This window comes from Ambystoma mexicanum, chromosome 10 (assembly GCF_040938575.1).
Source record: "Ambystoma mexicanum isolate Mex_15411 chromosome 10, UKY_AmexF1_1, whole genome shotgun sequence".
In the NCBI taxonomy this organism is placed as follows: domain Eukaryota; kingdom Metazoa; phylum Chordata; class Amphibia; order Caudata; family Ambystomatidae; genus Ambystoma; species Ambystoma mexicanum.
In genome coordinates this window covers 1,439,279,480-1,439,305,116 of record NC_090932.1, presented here as the reverse complement: position 1 = coordinate 1,439,305,116, position 25,637 = coordinate 1,439,279,480, and the positions used below count along the sequence as shown (strand labels likewise).

The 25,637-nt window shown below is 43.7% G+C and overlaps 1 protein-coding gene across 8 annotated transcripts in view; it reads right to left on the bottom strand.

The window, feature by feature from the left end:
• Nucleotides 1-25,637, bottom strand: part of HECTD4 (HECT domain E3 ubiquitin protein ligase 4) — a 4,298,785-nt gene that overhangs the window by 3,380,900 nt on the left and 892,248 nt on the right. For all 8 annotated transcript variants that reach the window (XM_069619495.1, XM_069619492.1, XM_069619493.1 and 5 more), the window contains exon 21: nucleotides 10,373-10,571. In XM_069619495.1, the coding sequence (XP_069475596.1) occupies nucleotides 10,373-10,571 (199 nt within the window). The remainder of the gene's footprint in view (nucleotides 1-10,372; nucleotides 10,572-25,637) is intronic.

The following is a 25,637-nucleotide window of genomic DNA, read 5'->3' as shown; positions in this document are numbered from 1 at the left end:
GTTCCCTTTCCCCAATATTTGTACCAGGGGATCTCTTGCTATTGTAGAGCACTTGGAAGGGTTGTGCAGTTGACCAGGGTGCTGCACATAGTCCAGTCTATGAGGGTGACCATGTCATGGGTTCGAGGTGATTGTAGAATGTGTTCCACTGCAGGGAATGTAGGTTTTGGCAGAATGCCTTGACGGTTAAGTGTGGTCTTAAATGTAGCCACTTAATGGTAGCTGGAAACATGCAGAATGTATCCACCATCATTTATCAATCCAGATGTTTCCGCAGTTTGTCTTTACTGTCCACCTGTATGCTGCGCTTTTAAAACCAGGCAAATGTGCGCCCAGGTTTATAGTCATAATGTCGACAGACAAAAATGTCGACAGACAAAAATGTCGAAAAAAAAATGTCGAAAATAATAAAGTCGACATCCTATACTTATAATGTAAAAAGTCATTTTTTCGAAAAAAAAATGTCGACTTTTTTTTTTTGACATTATGACTATAAACCCTTAAAACTATCAACACCTCACCCAACACCCCCCTGCCACCCCCCCAACCACCCTTTCACCCCTCATACTCAACACATACCAATTATCTATTTATTTATTTATTCAATAATTAAATAAATAAAAATTGTATTTACTATGGGGGGATCCCCCCCAACCCCCCCTCACCCAACACCCCCCTGCAAACCCCCCCCCACACCCCTCCAACCACCCCTCATACTCAACACATCATATATATATTTATTTATTTATTTATGCATACACTAAATTAAATTTCGAAAAAATATCGAAAAATGTCGACATTTTTGTTTGTCGACATTATTGTTTTTCGACATTAATTTGTCGACATTTTGACTGTCGACATTATTGATGTCGACATTATGACTGCACACCGTGCACCCACACTTCTGCATGCATCTGCTTTCACATACAACTTGAATGACAATTTGCACAACACTTCAGCCATAAGAATGTAGCTAGGTTTCATGGCAAAAACGGACTTTCCTCTTACACACACCCTTCAGCTTATTTCCCCAGTGTACATCTCTCACCCATACACATGCAAATTAGACAAGGGTGGCTAGTAGGGACTCGGCCAAGCCCTCAACCTTTAATGGCTACTATGCACACACACGCATATTAGTACCTCCTAACTTTCCCATTCTTGGGTCCCTCTGAGGGCTTTCAGCCAAAAGCGCGTTGGGACCATACCCATGGTGAATGGCACTATACAAATGATGAAATGAAAATATTTATGGGGAACTGAAATTCCTCTTAACTTGATCTTGGTTCTCAGTATTCCTTTGGTTCCTTACTTCCTCTTGAAGAACCTGTTTCACATCAAATTTCTCTTGGTCTGATAAATTGACTTCCTCTTTGGGATGTTTACAACTGCCCAACCAACTGGGTTTGTTCCTTGGTTCAGTTCATGTCTTGTTGTAGTGAGTAAGACCGGTTCCACTGTGATTCTCGTTATGGAGAGCAGATCCTTCGCTAAGATGACTAAGTCCCGCAGTTATTCTCATTCTTACTCAGTCTGGTAGATATTCCCACCCACTCTTATGGATAATTGAATATGTACTGGGGGTAGTAGGCTGAGTGTGCTCTTGGTCCACATAGCCCCTCCCGGGTCTCCCGTTACTTTCTTTATGATGTGCTAGCGACACCGGGTCTTCCCCCAGGATCGGGACGACAATGAGTCAGAACTCTTGCGTTCACTCTGACTCTTCTTGGTCCGCGGAGCCCACGCTGCAGCGGTCTCGGTATTGTTCCTGGACTGGACACAGTCCATCTCTCATGGGTCATGCCACTGCTCGCTCAGTTCTCCCGCTCTCAGGGCTTCCTTCCCCTGCATGGCTCGGCCGTCTACTTACTCTGTCACCCGAATACTCCCGTGGGTCAGACCCTCCCGACAGAGGATCTCCCAGTACTCTGCAGCATCCACCTTCTTGCAGATTAGAAATTCCCAGGTCTCAACAGAGTCCATTTTTATGTTAGACTGTTGGGTCCTCCCCAGCGGAGCATTAATGTCCTTCCTCTCTTTTGTTGAGCATTCTCCTTTGATCGTTCATTCATCGTCCCAGTTTGGCTGGCTTCCAACTATTGAGTGATTGGCATTACTCGCTAACCTCTCCTTCCCGGTATTATTTATCAGTTGCTTTTTCAAGTTGAATGTTGGTGCTAACATAACAATAGGCAATCCAACTTCAGGAGAAATGTCATCTCCTGGCTACTCAGTAAGAACTAGACAACAGTAACTATTATCCTGAACCTAGGAAGTCACGAACCTCAGCTAAATAATCAATGAAACTGCTTAGATGATCCCATCTCTGCCCTTATGTTTTCCTGTCACCTGCTCTGTCTGTGCTCTAGGCACATTAGTAATTTACTGATGTAACTGTAAACTTACTACAGTACCTATGTTTGTAACTTCTACCTGTAACAATCTGTACTTGACTGCAATGCCTTTGTATGACCAATCTGTATTAACTATAATTTCCATGTCTTTAACTACTTACCTTGCTTTAAGAGCGCCCAAATACCTCAGGATCAGGTGCCCTATAGAAATACAATAAACAAACAAACAAATAGCAAACAGTGGTTGTCTCTGAAGTCGTCGGCCCACAAGAAAGATTTTCAGGGAGTTCCTTCATGGAACTTGAGTCCTTGTCCCCAAAAGTGGAATCTCACCCTTCGGGGTCCAGCATACCACCACCCCTAGGGAGAATGTTGCAGTGGCTCACCTCCCTATGCCTCACCAAGATAGGCTCCCCTCTGGGGAGAAGCAATTAAACCCCATGATTCATCACAGAATGTGACTTGTGCAACAAACTTGCGACCACCAACGTTCTGGTGCAAACACAACAGTACCCGTTCTGGCGAGGTAGCCCACGAGAATGCTGGGTCAGTCAACAGGTTAGTCTAGGGGCACTTCTGAAGGCTCAGGATGGCTGGTTCCTCAAGAACATGTTGGTCCACAACAGTTTCGGGGTTGGTGCACCGCACAGGGAATTCGCAGATCAGGTATCCGACAGGGCTTCACCGGGCCAGACACAGGAAGTAATGCCATGCCTAATCAAGGGCTGTCTTCAGATCTTCAATCGGCTGTTCATCTACAGGGAATTCTTGCCTCCAATGCTGAAGAAACAGCTGCAGGAGTCTTCTTATCCAAAATGTAGCCTGGAATCAAGTCCAAGCCCACCAATGGTAAGGATCTGCACCAAACATCCATTAGTTGTCCAATCGGGAACAACTATTGGTTTCACTCATGCTACACACCTATACTCTCTGGCACCACAGATGTGGAATGGGAACAGACATTCCTACCCACTTCCAAAAATCCCAATTGTAAAACGATAGAGTGATACACATGTATCCCCATTGCACTGCACCAGCTCTCAACACTTGATGTCTGCACTTACCCCTGCACTTGCCACTAGCTGGCCGCACTTTTACCTATTGTTTTATTTATTCTTTACTGTTGATCCTATGTATTGCACTGCCCCCTCCCTCTACATCAGCACTTATTGTATACACCTTACGCACTTGCACAATCTCAATGTCACCTGGCCTAGTAAGATCACTGTCTTTGTCTTCCCTCTGATCCCCTCCATCCCCTCGTCGCGCCCGGAAACACTTGTGTATAGGCGCGTTATAAATGCCATATCATGTTAAAAAGTTGCAAAAACCACATTAAAGATAAAAGGGAAACAGTTTCCCAGTACTGATAGCCTGTAGGACTGACCGGGTTCCCGATAACAAATTCGCACAAGGCAGGGGAAGTGAAGCTGGAGCCTTTACTTCTCTCCCCTCAAAAAGCCAGAACAGGTCCAAAATCAAAGCAAAAAGATTGGGAGTCCATAGAAACTATGGAGGGAAAATTGCCAAGAGAAATCTGTCCTAACAAATTCTTAGAAAAATGAGTCGCTCTCTTGATTCATTAGGTAGATCAGCCCATGTGAGTTGGAGTTTGGTGAGGTCTTCCAGAAGGGCCTTCCCTGGAAAATTCCTAAATGATCTGTAGGCCCGCTTGCTGGCTTTCTGATGGGTTTACTTGACTGGTGTGCCTAATTTCAAAGGGGATTGCCTGATTATATGACCAGTCGAGTGGGATTGGAGAGCTGCGATGCAGGGTGGTTCGGGCAGTGATGATTTAGAGGTCAAAGATATCTTTCCTGTGAGTTGGGTCTTTTGTTTGCTGTGTGCGGTTCAGAGTGTCGAATATCTATTGGAGATCATCCTTCATTGACCACGTTGCTGGGTTGCCAAATATGTTGAAGTTGTAGAGGAAAATGTTATGGGCATGCCTGAGGGACATGGTGGTGACCGAGTCTCAAGTTTTCGATGAAGGAGGTGTTGGGCTTGGGTGGCTTCTAGATGAGGTGAAAAGGGACTCTGTCCATTGGGGATAGCGGGAAGTGGTAGGAAAGGTTTTCGAAAGAGCCAATGGTGGAAACGTCCAGTTGGGGTCTGTGGTAGGTCAGAAGGACGACACAGATTCTAATTAGACATTTCACTGGTGTGTTTTATTAAAATAAAAGTGTAATGCCCGTCTTTCCCTATTCTAACCAAACTAGCTATGATGCTCGTCAGTCGTCAGTGAATGTCCGTAAATGAAATTGTCAGACTCTAACCTAACTGACCCTACCCCCATTTATAACAACTCAAACTCAGGCAAATGTCTCCCTTCTCCTCAGGGTTGTGAACCTCTTTTTCAACCACTTCTTAATATATAATCTTTAGTGTCTGGTGATTACTTTTATCAGTTCATACAGTTCATTGATTGGTAAGTCAGACTTGGTTTCTTCTCTGGTCTTTTCGTATATGTATTGATCCTTTTCACCACCCTTGAAAAACATATCCCAGGATTCTCTTTCCCATTTGGTCTATTTCTGTTTTTCTTAAATATTTCATATTCTTTATTTTTATCTATATCTGGATGTCTTTGTCCAAGTTCTAGTCTGTTCTCAGGTTTTCGATTAAAAACTAGTTCTTTCACTTCACTTGAGCTTTCCGTGTATGACTTATTATGAATGGATTTACTTCCAATTTATTTCTCTTTCACTTCTCTTGATATGGACTGAACAACTCTTTTAAACTGCGATGAGTAGGAACATTCAAATAATGATAATTCACTTCTGTAAGGCATCCTCTCTTTTCACTGTAATGAGTATGACCATTCCAATAATGATTCTTAGTTACTTTGGTTATCTTCCCTTACTGCGACGAGTATGAACATTCCCAGAAAAAATCTAATTCACTCGTTATAGTCTTTCTCTCGTGACTGTAACAAGTATGATCGTCCCAAATATACTGATTGTCATTCACTCCCCTGAGTCTCCCGTTATCCCCATTACTTTCCGTTCTTCATAGGGTTAACGTCAGCAGAGTTTGTGTCGACTGAGGATCAATTTCTCCTCTTTTTAATCTGAGTCTCTTGCTCTTTCATCAGTCTCTCCCTCCTCGGCTCATATGAGAGCGGTTCTGGTATCCCAGGGTTTTGCTTGTCTCAAGCAGGCTGTGTCAGGATGGTTGTGGTGTTACTTGCAACACTGGTCCACCACAGCCTGCTTAGGGTCACGATACCATTCTCTGTTCCTCTCTTCACATCAATAAAACACACGTCCAGTGGCGATTCAGTTGCTTTCCTTGTACTGACGGTAAAACGCCCGATCTCTCTCGGATCTGCAGGGCACTGCATGACTTTGCTTCCCAGCCATGGTCTATGCCCTTTTGAAGTTTGCGGGCTCTTGCTTCATTTGTCCAGTCTCCTCCTCCTTCCTAACTGACACAGCCTTCAGGCTTTCCCTTCGCAAGGGTTTGTTCCTTTTTCTCCCCCTCTTTTCAGTTCTCTTCTTCCATACATCCTCTTCTTTGTCCCAGTGGACTGGGAGTAAAAAATGGGATCTTCTATTATGTGATCGCAATAACACATTTCTAACTGCTCCTCACAAATCTCATCCTCACAGAGGAGCCTAGGGAGGTGAGCCTGCTCCACAAATAGCCTCCCTAGGGACAGAGGCAAGTGGGATCATAATCCTAAAAAGGGAGAGTCTCTTGTGAACAAGGGACTAATTCTCACGATTCATCACAGTAGATGGCCATGATGACTTGTGAATAATGGTGAGGCTTCTGCTGATCTTGCTTGGATGCCTCCTATGCAGGTGGGTAGGGCTTAGGTCACATGATCAAGATGGACTTGCACCTGATGACCAATTGTAAAGGGAAAAATGCTTGAGGGCTGCTTTAGTAGGGAAAAGGGGCAGTAAACCAAGAAGGCACCAAAAGATAACTTATGAATCAATAGACAATGGTGAGAAGCCATCCTTGTCGTTTCTGTACCTTTCCTGCTATGCCAGGAGTAGGTAAGGCTTGCTACATTTAAAGCACAATAAATGAGATGTAAGAAAAACATATGATCTGGTACTGGTATCTTGAGATAGCTAGAATCGTGCCCCAATGATGTAATGTGAAGTTTTGTAAATATATTTTCTGATCAGCAGATCTTGGTAACAGATGCCATCTGAATGACCAAAGGTTGCAGAACTCTTTTACAGATACACATTTAAGTAGTAGTACTTCCCTGGAATTCCATTTTTGAGAAAGGCGGCCGTCACTTTGGAAGTACTAATTTTGGGGTGGGCAAAGAGGATACTCCCATAAAAGTTTAACTGTAGATCCCAAAACAGGCAAGAGACCCACACACCAGCACCAAAGTTCCCGTGGGTTTCAGAAGAATGCTATTACCAAATTCCCTTTACCTTTCGAAAGCTTCTATAGTGGCATGAATTGTATGATGTCCAGTGGGGTCTTGTGGAGGATGTTATCAACTGCTAATAACCTTTTAGCAACCTTTGTCTTGGAAGAGAAGCTGACAGAGGGACCCCCCCCGCCGTTACAATTTTTTCGAAAGCAGCATCTTTGAGAATGATTTTCTTGGCCTACCTGCAACACAATCAATTTTCAACCTATAGGGGAAGGGAACAGAGCAGGATGCCTAATTTACTGAGATGTTTACTCCCACCATTATTAGGCTGATGTTTAAAATCGAAACCCGATGAAATCGCAATCAATAACCGGTTTTGGAACAGCTGAGAAGAAACAGAAGGGTTGGGATCATCTAGTATAACACCAGAAATAAAGTGAATATGGACAGCTGCAAATGTCCTCAATTTGCATTTGTATGCGAGCCAGAGGAAACATTTGGAGAGAAAAGGATAATTAACGCATTATACATTAACTTTTTCTTTAAAAAGAACAAAAATAAACAAACATATATTAGATTTGACACACACTTTAAAATGGTAAAGTAGCTTAGGTGATATAGATTTTCCAATGTTTTCTAGTAATTAAATTGGAGAGAAAAACAGTTTTGCACCCGAGGAAGAACCATTAGCCAATCAGGTGGCTGGAACAGCAGGTGAGAATCTGTTCCAGACACCCGAGGTCCTTCCGCGGATGGCACCATTTTAAAAATGTGTTTTATGTGGGGAGGCAACAGGGATCCTCTCCCAATTGCCTTCCCACCTCCCCCATCCCCAAAAGCAACCAAACCCGCACCCCCCTTCCAAATGTTAGGGAGAATTCTCATTCAATGGCTAATTTCCCTTACCTAGTGAGTCCCTCAGCAGCTTTGCTGGATTTCTGGGGTTCATTTTTTTCCACTTGGTAAGAGTGTGAGCTTTTCCCCCACTCTTACCCATGTTTTGCCATGTGTATTTCATCTGTTTTTGTGATTGTGGGGTCTGGAGTATACCACTTCAGTAGCCCCCTCCTTTGGTGTGTTACACAGCACCTTCAGTGCAGTGACACAGGGTTGTCTTTTAGACTTCCCACCGACTCCATTTCTGGGGCTGACTACTGTCCCCCATAAAAGGGTAAAGTTGCCATTAACTTTACTTAGTCATTTAACCACAGATCCAGTACACCCCATCTTACATGGAGTACTGGAAAGGGTTAATCCTTAGCCATTTTTTTCTGTACCTCCTAGAGCATTGTTTCACTCTTAACATTTAAACTTGGCTGGTGGCAGTGGTATCTACCCTAACTTTTCTATCGCGATTATACTATATAAACGTGGTACTGTTTTAGTCTATTATATTAGGCTCGAACTTAAACCCGCTTGACCAAATACGTTTTCTTTTGGCTACGGTCGGGTTTATTTGTGATTTCTTTTTGTTAAAGTCCTTCTTGTGTTTTACTTTGCGCAGCAAACCAGGTTTGCCTTCTTTCTTTGTTCACTGTCTTTTGGCAGGCTTCTGCCAAGTAGCCCTCCTCTAGGCGATTGGGTGTCTAGGTGGGCTGAATGTGAGGGAGGGGTGTAGTCCCCCCCTGCAGAGGGTATGCAAGGAAACCCAAGTCACATTTTGCGATGATTGGCTGAGGTGGTTGACCAGGCTGGACAACCCCCCTTGCTACTTGATTGACAGCCAGGCAGTGTGAATGGGGGATTTTCGCATAAAAGGCAGGACTCTTGGGCTAGAAGTCAAGAGTCGCCACTGTAACTACAAGGAACTGAAGAGAAGTTGTTGGCTGCTGCAACTATCCAGTCCCAGTGAAGCCCTGCTGTAGTCCTAAGCTATCTACCCTTTGACGACCAGAGAAGATCCAGTCCGGAGTCTTCTTCCCTTGATGAGCTGGTTATCCCCACCAGGCTCTTCTACAGCCAGAGGATCCTCTTCATTGTCGAAATTGTTGCACACTGCTGTAGTGGTTCGGATAGTCATCTGAAGAGCCTCTCCTGTTTTTAAGGAGCGCACCTTTTATTCCCAGTCGCTGCGTCCGGCTTCAGCCCTGTGTGGTGCAGACCCCTCCAAACATCCTCCTTCATATCGAAGCTCCTGGAACCGTGGGTCTGCGGGAAACTACCAGGAACAACTGCCGTGGCACCAGCATCTTCATTGAATAAGGTACTGTGCTCTGCTCGAGGAATTAGGGTGAATCCCTTTTCTTCGCCACCAAGGCTTGCCCTGGTCTTCCCTCCTCCTTATAACTTTTGCTTCCTCTGTTGACAATATCCAAGTACTCCTGGCTATGTTGAATCGCAAACTGTTCGACTGTGCGATCCTCGACAACAGGAGCCCGGTTCCACTTGACACTGGCTCCGGCCTATTGACTCTTGAATTTCTGTCTAAGTGTGTTCTCTGGTTCTGTCCGCCTTGACAAAAGTATTACCTATGATTTTTGCCCCCAACTCTCTCTGGGTTTCTCAGGTGCTAAGTGTGTTTTTATCCATTTCTTGCTGCGTATACGCGTTTCTTTATTAAGACCGAACTGTCATTACTTTCAAAAAGTGATTGCAAGTGTATTCCCGGTAACGTCTTTTGTTTCACAACACTGGTCCGTTAAAACACAGGGTCCTTACCTTGAAGTTATACCGTACAAAGTGAATTGGTTAGTTGTAGTATATTTTACGTGCGGTTTTGAATTAATAGAAGTGTTGTGTTTATAACAAATGGTTTAAAAATAAATGTACTTATATTTCTTACCTGAAACCTTGAGTCAATGTTTGCGAGTCACAGTAATTGTGGTCCCTTTGTGTAATCTCTGCTACTGCTCATATACTCTTGAGATAAGCCTGGCTGCTCCGCTACCGCTACTGCTACCACTTTAACATAGTAGTACAGGCTTGTACCAAAGTTCAAACTTGTATTGCCACCTGTAGTCTTAATTGTGTGTAGTGGTCCCTAAGGGTACTGCACAGGATTCTGCCTAACACCAACTTACCTGTGGGACCGGAGCTTTGAGCTGCGGTCCCCGCACTCCTGAACCCAGCTGCCGGCAATCGAAATGGAAAGGGGGCTTAGTACCTTTTACCTATGGCAGCAGGCATTTTATTTTCATCAACCCCTCTCACCCCCCCCCCCCCGCGACCCCATGGGAGATTGGCTGTGCAAGCAATGCAAATCTCTGGAGGAGTAAAAAAAAAACAAACAGGGTGTGAATGGCTTTCACTCGCTTGGAATAGGGGCGGACATGGCCAGTAACGGCCCATAGCCCTCGCTTCGCTCAGGCCTACCTTGGCTCAGGCTGGCGGGCAGTTACCGGCCATGTCCACCCACATGCCAAGGGGGTGAAAGCCATATTATCCTGACAAAAACACCTTCCTTGATATCATCCCCTGCATTGGAAATGGAATGTGAGGGGGCATAGCTCAGGTACAACGTGTTTGTCTTTGAAGCAAGACAATGCAGTGCAACACATGTTCGAATTCCAATCCTGTGCTTAGAAACCAATCTCTGGTATTAAGCATGTTATAAAAGAACAATTATAATGTTAGGAGTTCTAAGTGATAAGAAAAGCAGATGGTATACGAAGTAACCAACAATGTTCTTGCAGTGCATTAGAAAACAATGTTTGATGTACAATTTGGTTACCTTATCATAGTCATACTGAGAAGAACATCGGCTGTCAAACCTCAGATAAAGACATCGGGCCCCTGGTATATGTACAGTTTCTTTGAATTTATAGTTATCACGGACAGGATGCACTGTTTCTACTGTCTTTCCAGCAGCCCACGGTGCAGGTATCTTCAAACCAGTAAGAAATCCTGGTTCTTCTTTCTCTTCTAGCATTCTAGTGAGGAAAAGAGAAAATCCTATTAACAGTCACATTTACAAACTTCCAATAGCACTTACCACACTCTGCATCACTTAACTTGACCTTTATAATCTTTACCGTTTTTAAAACAAAAACTATTTTACTCTACTAAATTAATTATCCTTCCAACATGGTGTAATGCATGCTAGCTCTTTGCTGGAAAAAGCTTTAATGCAGATCCTCATTAGTGATATTGAGTGGCATTTCCCGTAGTATGTCAGTTGCTTCTATGTAGGTAATCTCTAGGACCTTGGGCACATGAGTGAAGGAAAATGTGCAAAGTAATCAAGCTGTTTGAAGTAAATAAACAGATGGTAATCTCATCCAGGTCACACTCAGGATGAAATCCTCCATTCATTACTTCTGAACCTTTCATTTAAATAGAAATAAGGAAATAAAAGTATGATTATGATACAATATTTGCAATCCCATTGCAAAAAAATGGAAATATTTCAACTTACATGACATATATGTGGTCAGCATTTGTTCCACCAATTTCAGTAATGCAAGACTGTGTGCACTTGTTTTTCTTTTGAGTTTTAGTTAGTAAAAACAAGTGTGTTTTTGTTTATGTGACAGTGCCATCTACAAAGGTGTAGCCTTCTTCAGTTTAGCGACTCAAAGTAAAGGTCGTTTCTACGAAGGAATGTGTCCTCTGCTAATCAGACACTTTCTATGTATGATGCATCCCAAAAAAGTGATGCCAGTGGTTACACCATAGCTAAGCTCAGGCTCAGCGAGAGTATTAATTGCGGTCATCTAATGGATGCATGTGTACTTCTGTTATGTGAAGTTGAAGGACACGATAGCAGCTAAAAAGTGAACTGGCTGCATTTCAGATACACGGTTACATCGTTTCAAATGTGTACATGCAGAAACTTCTCATGTGATCTCCCTATAAAAGAATATTTGTCACTACAGAGAAAATATACAGCTGTCTATTGGCACCTCTGATCCTATTACTAATGAATTATGGAGCCGCAGAAAGTATGCTGTTCATCAGGAAAGTCTGCTAATGCCTACATTTGCCAGGCAGAAATGAGTCTATGCCTCTGTTAAAACATGTTAGGCCAGAATTCAATTTCTGGGAGTTCACCAGTCCCATTTTATGGTAAGGCTAAACATTTATTTGTTCCTTTTGGGTTTTCAAGAAACTGACTTATTTGCATCCCACTGTAACCCTTCTCATCATGTTAGTCTATGATAACTCATTTGGCTCCTAGGACTGGGTTATTTATAAGCAAGAGATATCATGCTACACTGGTTTTGGGGAGTAGACTAGTGGCAGCTGTAATTGGGTTTTGGCTTTACTAGGTGTGGAAGAGGGTATACCAAACCATTGAAGCCAATTATTTCGAATTCCATAACGAGATTTTTATTTTACGCATTTCACCAAAATGTGGATGGAGGGTTTTGTAAGGGGATTAAGGTGGGGTGATACGGGACGGTCTCCACCCACATTAAATTGCGACAAAATGCTAGATGTTATGGAATTCAAAGAAAAAAGAAAATGTGATGTTATAAAGTAGATATGTGGAAGAGTGCAGACCCCATCCAAGTAAAAGAAGAATGCAGTACATCTTGACCCGGTTGCCCCAAGGGTATACCAAATCCCCCCCCACCCTTTCTCCCAAAAACTAGATGACAAAGTTACCTGGTGGGTCAGTTCGGGTCCAGTATGTGGACGATTTGTCTACTGCCTCAACATCGTGTGAAGCATACAATCAGGATACAAAGGTTCTATTGACTGCTCTTGCTAGTGAGGCATAAGGCATCCAACATTAAACTGTAGCTATGTAAATAGAGTGTAAACTATTTAGGACACAACATAACCCAAGGTCTTAGACGGATAACCCCATCCAGGAAATAGGCAGTGCAAAAAAGCCCAAAACCTCCCTACTACTACTACACAGATTTTAGCATTTCTTTTGTTACTGGTTTCTGGAGTACTGTGAGATTGTAAAACCCTTACAGCAATATACCCAACTAAACACCATAGAACCCTTACAGTGGACACCGGAGGCTGAGGAAGCCTTTGTCATTACAAAGAATAGTTTTAAGGCACTAGCATTAGGACTACCATATTACAAGAAGAGAGCTACCCTATGTTGTCACAAAATAAATGATTTTGCTTTAGCCGTCTTGACCCAAAAACATGTATACAGTTATAAAGCTATAGCTTATTACAATAAAGAACTTGGCCCAGTGTTTGCCGCAATGCCACCTTCTCCAAGAGGTCATTCCGGAAAGGGGGGGAGAGGGAAAGACTTTCCTTGTGATTACTTGTGATTACTGGAGAACATTAGAGGCACTGTTGGAAGAACTTTGAATCTTGACTGCACTAAATACCAACAAACCAGGACTACTAGGTACCCAGAGTTGATACAATGTGCCTGGATATTTCTCAGCATACTTCATCCTGCGTGGGAAGTGTAGAAGAAGACTCCATCGCTAATTGGCTCTCTTTCATCTACTTCCACAGGACTCAAGTTCAGGAGCCTTAACTCTGGCACTGCTGTTGCTCAGCAAACCCAATGAATAATGCAAACCTATTTTGAGACAATGAGCCTCCTTTGAGCCCTTGATTAAGCTACACAATGCTTCACACAGCTGGCCGCCTCATGTGCTTTGAAGCACTGCTATGCTTATCGAGTGCACCAAAAAGGTCAGTTGAGACTTCCAAGTTATTCACACAGAAATAGAGCCTCTTCAAGCTGCTTGGACCAGATCTTCCGCTTCAACAACATTAGCACCACTGTAAAGTAGTTGCGGGAGACAGTAATGGTTGTGTAAATCTCTTATTGCGGCGTTCACTCTTGGCACATCATAAATCAACGTAAAACAGATTGGAGTCCTTGGGGATTCCCAGCTAACTTAATTCCACTTGCTGGGCAATGATATGTCCGACTGTTATTTCTACGTACAGGTCGTAGCCGAACAAATGCCAGAATACCCAAAAAAAAGGTTCACGCGGCTGCTGGCGTTCGTTCCTTTAAGCCGTTCTGCTGGCCGTGATAAACTATCCAAACAAAAAAAACCAAACAGGTGCCAGTCCTCACGCTTCGTATTGCCTTCCCTCAGTCAGACGTCCTTCTCCGCCAGACTGGGGTTTTAGTGCTCGGACGGGGTAGGGAGTCTTTCGGTGCCTGCTCCACTTCTCACTAATATGCCCAACGATATTCTCCTCCTGTTTCACTCCATTCCGGCGCTGCGTCGTCAGCCACGCTCCGCTCCTGCAAAGAGAGACCCCGTCTGAATACCTTAGCTTGGGTTTTAACCCCTGCTCTGCTCCTCCCCTCCAATTAACCCCCGCCTGTCCCAGCAACCGTTTTCTCACACCTGCAAATGGTTTTCCTCCACCCTCTCGGTCAGCCCGCCCAGTGTTACAACGTGACTTCTCCGTGAGGGCTTGACATAATATGGAAACACGGCTTTCAGTCTACATTGTTTTCTCTCCTTTCCGATCTCGTTGCCCCCCCTCCCTGATGCCGTTTCTCATGTGGTGATCTGGGACATGTAGACTGCCTATGTGTTGGTTCTTCCTGGCATACTGGCCCTGAACGATTGGTTACAGTCGGTTCATGCTCTTCCTCCTTGCCGAAGGCTAACAACTGAGTCTCTGGCTGGCCTGCTGGTTTAACCCCCTCCTGTCTGATCTGGCTCGTAAACCCATCATTCCCGACGGGGTTTCGAGCAGCTGCCACCGCTTCCATCTCACAACCACCCATCGAGACTTTTGAGTAGACTCAAAACACTGCTATTTTAACTCGAATGCTGTACATTTAGCAGATGCATTAGGACTATTAATTAAATTGCAATGAGTGTTTTAGAATCTATTATATCTTTAATCTGCCATGGATTTTGGTGTACTTTGGTATATGTTGAAAAGGTAGATGTAGGCTGATCTTACTTTTTAGACTTATTTTTGAGGGTGAGTTCTGGTTTCAACTTTTCTAGAACATTTTATGTCATGTGATAATGCATTAAATGTAAACGCTAACATTTCCAATGTATTTCATAGGTACCAACGTTCACTTTAAAACAAACAAAAAAAAAAGTATTACTACCACGGATCTCTTCGTTTTTGTCAGTAATTTCACACAGGCTTTTTCATTTTGATATGTATATTTCTACTACCAAAATGACTGGGCATGTTGGGTAATGTCAATCATCTTGTGCACTTCATGGAATATTTTTTATTTTGTTTTATTCCTCTGACGCTACTGTGTATACGTAAATATAGCAACACTTTGTTTAAAAAGTGAATATTGAGGGTTTTGGTGGCCAGTCTCTCAAAATGTTTTTGGTGTGCACATTATCAGGATCATGGTTACATTTATGCTAAAGAGCCCTAAAAAGTGAAATGGAGCAAATATATGGGGGTCGAAAGCTTGTCTTTTATGCCTCAATGCAACTGAACGGAGCACTTAAGCAGTCACTTAGGGTATAAAACACTGATGAAATTGAGCAAATTTGCAATGCGAGCTTGAATCTCGCTGGATCAGTTATATGCCAAACTTGGTGAACTTCCATGGATGAAAAAAGTAGCAGCAGAAAAAAAAAATGCTATGCAATATGTCATGTCATTTTAACTTTGTGTATATATACACTTTCTTGCAACCATCACTGTTATTTTCTATCAAAGCACATTCAATAAAATCAATTCTACACAGCTCTGCATCATGGTTTTCAATCTTCATCCATAATAGAGCAAGCTGTCATTTTGCTAGCAACTGTGCTAATTGTATGAAATCATTTACAATTTTTTCCTTTTTCTCGTTGGAGACGAATGCTACCGCTCTTCAATTTTATACTCGACTTTTTTCATAGTCAACACAGTCATACGTTAAAGGTTCTCCCTCCAAAGCACTATAACGGGTGTACAGTTGTATTATAGTAGGTGTATGTATGTATTCAGTAAAAAAAACTTGTTAAAGGGACATTATGGTTACAATTGAAACCAAACCAATCCAGAAATTCACAAGTTATGGTAAGCTAAGCAAGCATAACTCGCGCCACCATCGTGCACTGCTAAGACTAACACACAGGACAAAGATGACATCACTCATGACATTCCTTTTGATTAAAAGTCCCTACAAGGGGTTGTATTTATAATGTTGGTAACAAAATGTCGGGTGTGAGCAGGAGACCCATCATGAACTACTTAATGTATAAAAGAAGGTACTCATCTAAACAAGACATATTGTAGTGTTGTTAATCCAAGAACATAATCATACATAAAGATAGGCAATGGCTGCAACATGCACCCTACAAGTACAATATTTTTAAGTGGAGCAGAGGTTGTTGTTGTGGTGCTGTGATGAGGAAAAAACAGTGTTTTTAAAGTGTTTATTGGTCTGGAGGAGTGGCTTGCTACAGCCTGACCTGCAAACGACTTTTAAGCCCCATTAACCTGTGAAAGGGAGGTGGTGCAGAGGTGGTCTGCTGTGGGCCGCTGCGGGACCGGGAGGTACTGGATAAGCTTTTTTGATTCTCTTGTACCATGCTGAGTTTTTAGCTGCTCCCCACCGGTCTGAGCTTGCTATTTACCTCTGCTAGCAGCCGTAGCTCTCCAACTCCCACCCGTAGGTAGCCTTTCGGACCACGTGTGTGGTGCCGGTTTGCCATCGGCTTGATCTCCTCTTATTCCATCAATTCTGTAATATTGAGCGGCTCCCCTTACAGATTCACCATGAAACACACCCCCAATCATAGGTATTGACTGTGTAGCGCTTCTGCACGAAGCACAAAGAGGCAGAGAAGTCCTGATCCTATGATTATATCCTCCAAGAGGGTCTGCCCGGATACCACCACAGACACACAAACTTTCATTACTGATTTTTCAAACACACTGCCTCCAGTCCCCGGCTCATTTTGCCAAACAATTACCTCTTCTCCGCAGCGTGTGTCTAATATAACCACCTCGCTAACGATTGACAACCACCATTCACTGTTAAACTTATGCATAGGACTACTGAGTAATTCTATGGGAACTTCACAGTGTGCAGGTCTACATACTAACGTCCCTGGAACTCTAGTGAGCACAACTCTATCTCTTCCCCGAATTGGGAGCAATTGCAATCCTCTCTGGAAGCTATATTGACGCCCTCATCCAACTCCTCAGCTCTTTATGATAGTGAGTCGGATAATGAGAATGGGTTGGGCTCTCCTCCCTCCCTCCCTCCCTCCCTCCCTCGCCGGACCCATTGTGACCAGAGATTCCACAATTATGCAATCATTAAATGATATGCCTGCAAGCATCGATGCCCTTATGACTTTATGTGCAACCCGTTGCTAAAGAACAGCGAGAAACCAAGCAGGTCCTAGCTGTCATCGTTGACATGATAATGGAGGACTCGCCCCAGCCCCTGAAATCGGTTCTACGTAAAAATACTAATGGGGCCACGATAGAACCATTGATTAACAAAGAGCCCCCAGCGCGAGAACCTCGCCATAGAGCAAATTACAACTTTGGCAGGAATGGTGGCACCCAATTAGTATCTAGGGATGCCCATGAAGTCACAGATGACAGTGACTGGGATTGTGAGGAGCTTTCCTTGTCGCCACAAACGTCTGCTTATGATTCTCCATGTGCTTCGCCCCCGCTATTCAGCGCCCAGTGATAAGCAGAGGACAAATGAAGCCTCCTAGAGGTAAGAAAATGGCACCTAAAATGAACCAACTGCACCCATTAGGGCACTATCAAAATGCCGTCCGGTTGGTACTTCTAAACCTGCCAGCTCTAAGCTTTCGACATCTCAGACAGTGTATGATGGGTCAGTGAGACAGGCACCCCTCCGTGGCTCTATGAATAACTGGTTACTGGCTCCCCCTGCACCCACAGGACCTGCTGCTCTAGCCAGTGCAGTGCGCCTTTGCTTAGTGCTCCCTCTGTGGGTGCAGAGAGCTGACCTTTGAGCGAAGATCGTATAGCCTCTCAGCAAGGTCACTTATCAGCATCAAATCTGGTTTAAATTTAACCCCTAACCACATTGGCACCAGCACTGATACGTGTTCCCCAACCTCTAAATACCAATATTGAGATAAATGAAAATCTTGGATCGCTGGGTAAATGGGTCAAGATTGAAGAACTTTATCCATCAGGCTACATTCCTTTTATAAACAGAAGTGTTCTACTGGAATATTTTTGGAGATCCAGTGCCTCAACCTGGTGTCTTCTTCTGATACTACCCATTTGGAGCTGCCCAAGTTTGGCAGTTCTTCTAATTGGGTAATTTTCGAATTTACATCTGCCTTGATGGTGGCTTTACTAAAATCTAATGCTGAAGAATTGGAATCTCTGGGTTTCCGATTGACAATCTCTAGGGGGCAATTAATTCATAAGCAAGATGTGGCTCATCATCCATTGCAATACACTCTTCAGAGGAATACAACAACTACCTCAGCATCTACTTTTCAGTCGGAACGCACCCTGCTGTTAGCATCATGTATGCACCCTGTTAGCAGTCTGGTAGCTAAGAAGCCTACCATTCAGTGGTTCTGCGAGGGTGCCATTTGGCTTACCACAAACCTTTATATGGATGGATAGTGTATACTTTGCAACCCAGCTAGGGCGTCTGGTAGAGGTCGCCCAATCGGTAGTCTGGCTGTTGGGGCTCGCTACAATCTTAATTTAACTTCTTTTTATGTGGACGCCTTTCTTCCTCAAGTTGTTGTACTTGCCTGACACCAAGGAATACATGCTGGATGTAAATGTCTATGATCCGTCTTTTACTGATTGCTGGGGACTTAAATGTGCACGATCCACATTTATTCATGTCAAATGATAATGAGGGAGAGATGTATTATACTGGCGATTCTTACATTGCTAATAGGGCCGACCCTGACTGGTGCACCTTCCTATATAGTCACGATTTTACTTGTTTACCTATAGTCCATCCTGAACATGTAAGTTCGACATAGACCTGGACTAATGGCAGCCCAAGGTCATTTATTGACTATGTTTTAGTCAATACTAATATGCTAAACCGATGTTCTTACTTATCAATTACGCACAATACTGCGAGTGATCATGCAAACCTTACTTGATCTACTATTATGTGCACCAATTATATGGCTTCAGTGGGTGCTCCCGTATAAAGGGTAAATACTGCCGGAAACCGCATCATATGGTCAACAGCAACAACTATCAAGTTTAGCTAGATAATTACAGCAAACAAGGCTTATCTAGAATCTTGGCTAACACTGAATCAATGGGATATTGAACTATGTGTAGCTAAATTAGCACAATCAATCATCAGGCTGAGGCCGGGCACCTTTGGAAAAAGGGCTGGGCACTCGAACAACTTTGATCCCCTTATCCTTGAGAACAAGGTTTCATACCGCAAGGCCAGGGCCCAGATTAGAATCCAGCTATGTCTCTCCCCATAGAAAAACAGTCCTGTTGCATAGGTTATTGCAAATGTAATTTTCAATCCTTGGCTTCAATGTTTTCTTTCTTTTTCCTTTCTTCCTTTTCTTCTTCTTTTCTCCCCTTCATACACCTCTATTCTTTCTCATATATGATATTTAGAACTAGTTTATAATGAATTGTTTAATATGCTCAGACTATGTGCGTGTTTAATAGATTAATGCTATATTTTGTTCTTATTTGTTATTACGAAAATAAAACATTTAGATCCAGAAAAAAAACAGTCCACCCTTTGTTCGCTGACAACTTGCTATAATATTTGGCTAAGACAGCACACGTCCTCTTTAAACAGAGGACAATAGCTCTCCATGTTACGTATACTTAAGCTAATGACAACCGTCGATTTTGGTCTTTTTTTCAGAGAACATCTGCCTGTGGACGCCTCGATTGAATTGAACCCCATTTCAGAACTTCAATGGACAGAGCATTTTTTCTCTCGAAATTGTACTATTCAGACAAGTCGTCTTGCCCGATATCCCTAATTCTGTTCCCTCCACCCACTTTTTGGGGGAAAGTTAGGCCTTTGATGACAATCCTCCTCATTAGCAAGTTGAAATCCTCTCGTGCCCCAGGCCCCAATGGTATGGGCAATGTGACTGAAGTCTAATCCAGATTTTTGGACAAAAGTATTGTTGTCACTCTTCGATATATAGAGCCGACTGGTCCGGTTCCGGACAGTTGACTAAAACCTATACTTATCCCTGTGTATAAAAAAGGCAGAAGGCAAGATCCATCAAACTACAGACTTCTGGCAAAGCTAGATACCAGCATGAAAATATTCTCTACCGCCCTTCTCAAAAAACAATCAGTGGCCTACAGAAAGTGCTCTCCTGGAGCCTTTTCAAACGGGCTTCAGGAAGTCACATGGAACTCTAGATAATATTTGTACAATACAGACACTTATGTCCGATACTACCTCCTGTCCTGGCTCTAACCTTTAATGTTGCCTGATAGATTTTAGCAAGGCATTCAACTTGGTGTCCCGCCCTCCTCTTTGGGAAAAACGTGCCTTCTGTTGAATTGATCCCCATCTTCTGTATTTTTTTTTTAAGCTTTTGCATTCCATTACGACAGCCTGTTCAATTAAACTTAGAGAGGGAAACAACTAGTCCTGTACAGACAAATGTGGGGTTGAAGCAAAGGTGCGTTTTTTGCTCCCCTGCTCTTCAATTTCTACATTGCCGATATGACTTCCCATTTGGCAAAGGTGAGAAATGTTTTTACTCAAGATTAACAGCGTCACTGTCACCTGGCTTGAGTACGCCGACATACTTTTTGACCAGACTCCTATTGCTCTTCAATGCTCCATAAATGGGATGACTGCCTTTGCTCGTGACAATTGCATGACTATTAATATTAACAACACAAAATCTATGTGCCTAGGAGGCGTTTTACCAAAGAAAATGAGATGTATCTGGAATCCGGGCCAAAAGCTGCTTGAAGTTGTAGATGGATGCATGTACTTGGGGTTTTCCCTGAAGTTGAATCCATCGCTCTCCTATATAAAGGCCTATGTAACTACCAAGACATGGAAGAAATGGCTCGCCGTCAAGCGATATGTCATCCATAAAGGGGGAAATAAGCTGGAGGGCCTTTTGATTATTGATCATACTAGTCTTGTTCCCTCTATACTTTACTTTTTTAAGTTTGTTTATTTGCATTTGAAAACATATAGGGGTGTAGCAATTCAGTGCACATTGATAATAAACATACATGTTAAGCATGTGGTTAAAAGCAACTTTGTCAGCATAAAAAAAACAAAGTCACATAACTTAACACTTCTTCAGTCATGTAAACTAGGTCTTAGCATCATTTTGATCCTCGGACAGGCCGGTGATTGGAAACAACAACAGTGTTTTCGCCAAGTGCATCTAGGCGGTGGTGAAACATAATCCAAACCGGTTAAAGGGTGTTAGGATGGGAGGGGGCAGAGGCAACAGGGATTCATATGTCCATATGGTAACACTTTAGGTAGTGTCAGGGAGCTCATGGAGGTTTATCAACTGAGGGGTGAAACATATCCCAGACCAGTAGCTTCCAGGAGTCGTAGGCTCCACCCAAGGTCACTTCTAGGCTGTGTGTTGACCTGGCCCACACTCTGGTCTCTGGCTCAGTCCAAACTATAAGATCTCTGTACCAGCGTAGATAATGCGGGCGCCGAGTTGACTTCCATGACATGGCAATGCACAGTTTAGCTATAATACATGCTAGGTCCATGAACTTAATGTGTTTGTGCTTGCTATTCCTCGGAATGCAGCGAGAAGACATTCCATTGGGCTCCAGGAATACTTGGTGACCCCAGCCTTTCTGCATGCTTGCTCAATGCAGAACCAGAAACCTTGTACTTTTGTGCAACGCCTAAACATGTGGACCAGGTCTGCACCGTCACATCGACACCAGGGGCAGGTCGGATGTTTGCTTTTATTGAACTTAGCCACCTTACTGGGTATCATATAGGAGCGGTGGAGCACATTGTTTTGGATAAGTTTGAAGCAGGCATTCCAGGACACATTTCTAGGGAAACTGAGTATCTGTTCACACTCCCGGTGCCGGATAGCACTTCCCAGGTCTGATTGCCAGCACAATTTCAATTTAGAACCCCGGGGGATGGGCCTATCCATTAGAGTACCATACAGTCTGGATGAAGGCCGCCAGCAGTCTTCCAGGGGGTAACATTAAAGCTAGCAGTTCAGTTGTCTCCGGTTCTGCGGGCCACCCAGACCATGTTCGGGGTAGCCACCCCCACTATTCTCATGCACCGCAGAAACTGCTCCCTGGGTAGCCCAGTCTGCTAGACTATGGTGTCCAGTTCTACAAATTTACCATTTTCAAACATGTCTCCCTAGGTGGAGACACCCCAGTCTTCCCAATGTCGTACTACCGCAAGATTGTCTCTGTTCATACATAAGTCTGCCACTATCTGTACACTAGGTGAGTAAGGGCTTCAACTTTCAGCAATCTCGACGTTCTTGGCCATATCTTCCTGACCAACGCAACAAGCAAGGGTGTAGAGTTCAGGCAGTTTAGCAGTAGCCGTAACATGTCCTCGAGGTAGGCAGGGGCCAACAGCTGTTGAAATAGTAGCGACTCAGATGTGATGTAATCCGATAGCCATTTCGTCACTAAGCTAAATTGTGCCCAAAGTAGTAATATTCCAGGTTCAGAAGCTGAAAACCTCCCTTCTTGTAAGGTAGGCACAGTGTTGTGAGGGCGATCTTGTGAGGGATGAGCCCCCAGAAATACCCTGATCAGTGTGTGCTATAAGCTAAAGAAGGGGCCATAAATATAATAGTGGACATTGGTAAAGTAGTACAAAAATCTAGAAAATAATCATTTTCATAATTGCTATTTTACCCATCAATGAGACCAGGAGTCTGGACCAAAAGGACATTGACTTTCTAAGTCCCTTCACCACCGTGGCTGTGTTACATATATGCATGTCTTCAGGCACATGCATGATGTGTACTCCCAGGTATCTGAAGGAACCTACTTCCCATGGGAGCCCCAGTATCGGCAAAGCAGCGACCCCCGCCAGAGGGGATAAGCAAGACTGTTGAAGGATGTCCCAGACAGTTTAGCAAAATTGTCCAATAGATACGTAACTATTTGGAGGTGTTGCGACTCCCCCATATAGAATAGATCATCGTCAGCGTACAATAATATTAGGTGTCTAGTGCCTCCAACCCGAATACCTGCCTCTAATAATTCCTGGCGTAAGAAGACCGCTAGGGGCTCTAGTGCCAGTATGTACAACATGGGTGATAGCGGGCATCCCTGGCATGTCCCCCTTTGAATGTCCCACGCTGCAGATACCTGCCTCTCAGATTTGACTCTGGCAGTCGGTGAGGAGTACAGGCTCTTTACCCAGCGAATAAACTTCTTGCCAAACCCGAAGCCCCGCAGTACTGCGAACAGCCATTCCCAGTAAAGCGAATCAAAAGCTTTAATCACATCTAGTGATGTCACCACGTACTGCTCCGGGCAATCAGTCTGTGCAATAATGTGTTGCAACTGACGCAGGTTCAGGGCAGTGCTGCAGCCTGGGATAAATCCAGTCTGATCAATATGCATCAGATCCACAATCACTCTGCGGAGCCGTCCTGCCAGTACCGTGGTCAGTATTTTCATGACATAATTCAGCATGGCTGGGATACCAACAAGAATTCAATTTTTTAACAGAGAAAGGATCATCCAAAAAAACGTCTGTCTTGCGGACTCCTATATATCCGAATAAAATAGAGTGGTTACGACCCAAAAACCAGACCAACAAAAAACAACCATAGATCTGAACATCTGAGCCCAGAACCATGAAAATAACCTACTATGAGCCCTAAAAAAAAAGAAAAAGAAAAAAAACAGACAAGGTTTTATGATTCACGGGTGAGTTATATCCCTTCGCACACATATATATATCTATGTGACTGTATATACATTTTTAAACTAAGGAAGTGATCTACGTCTTGGGGTCCACACACTTCCATGAAGGTCAAAGAATAATGGGTCTGTCACCCATGGAAAACAGTTCCTCTTAGAAATGTGGCCCCAGTTTTCTGAGACACTGACTCGCAACAACCATCATCAAGCAGTACGTGGTTAACAGCCGAAATACCACAGTACCAGGGACAGGATCCCTACAATCGTCACCATCAGGTGGGCAGGAGACACTGCCACGCCACACCTAAGGACGGAAGCCCGCACATGCTGTGAGGGCTATCCTTGAAGTTGTTTGAGGCCACACATTAAATGGCATGAAAACAATAGAAAGTTTCCACGAAAAATAGTGGTTTACGTGAAGTGTTCTTGTGTGTGAATAAATCCTACAAGAGACCCACTTATTAAAGGAAGATAAAAGGCAGCTCACAAGTAAACAGTACCTGCAGACGTATTTCACGACTAGTGGCCTAAAAAACGGTGAGTAGCCATTATGGTTCGCAAAGGCATCCCACTACGAACAATGGAAGTCCTGCAAGATATACAGGGGAGATATCTGCTAATTAAAGGGGATATGGGGTGGTCGCAAAAGGCACACTGGGGGTGGTATATTGCCCTAATGAGAAGAAGACAGAGTATTTGGGGAGATTCTCAGAGATCTTTGCGAATTTCATGGAAGGTGACATAATACTAAAGGGAGACTTCAATTGTGTAGCGGACCCCACTATGGATAAAACACTGGCTCCCACTACTAACAGAAGCAATTATTATGCTATGACAACACTGCTGAATTTTCATTGATAAAAACATGGTGTTTTGTTCACCCTGGGAGAGGGGGATACACATTTTACTTGGTGGTACAAGGGAGCTTTTCAAGGCTAGACATGTTTTTAGTCTCATCCACCCTCATCCCATCGGTTAGGGAAATCGAGATCCTAGCAAGGCACTCACAGACCACTCCCCTGTCAAAATAGAGATAGACCTAGGTCAGGGCACTCCACGACAGAAACCCCCTTGGAGATTTAACAAAGCTATGTAAACAGACAAAGCAGCTAGGGCTTCAATGGAGGGGGCTATAGTTCATTATTTTCAAGAAAATATGACAGAGGGCATGGATACACGCACTGTATGGGATGCGGAGAAGGCAGTCTTCAGAGGAGTCATCATAGGGCAAACAGCAGCCTGGGGTAGAAATCAACACAAACACCAGGGCTGTCTGGAGGCAATAGTACAGGAGAGAGAAAGAGCACATGCAACGAAGGGGGTAGGCGTACATTGCGAGACCACAGGATAGCTAGGCAAGCCCTAGAAACCCACATGATGGGAAGGCGGCACAGTCATTACTTAGGCCTAAACAATAATATTACTCCAGGGGCAACAAGGCGAACAAACTACTAGCGGCAAAAATTAGGAAGGTGGCAACTCGCAATTGCATTGGGGGCACTGAGAAGCGAAGATGGGAAGAGGGAGGTCATGGAGGCAGGGAAGTTGAAGATTATGGAAGATTTATTTAGTAAGGCCTCCACCCCACATCAAGGAAATATTATCCAAATTTGGGATTTCATAGACCAGGCCTGACTCCCCCAAATATCTGACGCAATGAGGGAAAGATTGGAGAACCCAATTTCGGCTCAAGAAGTTGGACAAGCCATACGTTCCATCCCAGCGGGAAAGGCTCCTGGTCCAGTTGGGCTCATCAATAGATTTTTTTAAGCTTTTGCAGGGGACCTTAATCCCACAACTCACCACGCTATTTAAGTCCTCCTCCGAATCAGAGAAAATAACCGGATCAATGGCGGAATCCATTACCACATTGCTGTTGAAACCCAAGAGGGATTCCGAGAACTGCACCTTCTATCACGCCATAGCCCTTATGAACACTGGTGCAAAACTCTATAGTAAGATTCTAGCCACAAGATTAGGAGAGGTCCTCCGTCATATAATCAATGAAGACCAAACAGGGTTAATTAAAAATAGAGGTGCCCATGGTAACATCAGAAGAGTAGCGTACTTCATAGCATTGGCTCCTAAACTTCCAGAGGGATTGTCGCTCCTTTCCGCTGATGCCCACCAAGCATTTGACAGCATGACATGGGACTTTCTTGAAACAATATTACCAGCATATGGGTTTGGTCCAGTCATCAGCAAATTAATACTGGGAAACGTCTGAATACCATCCA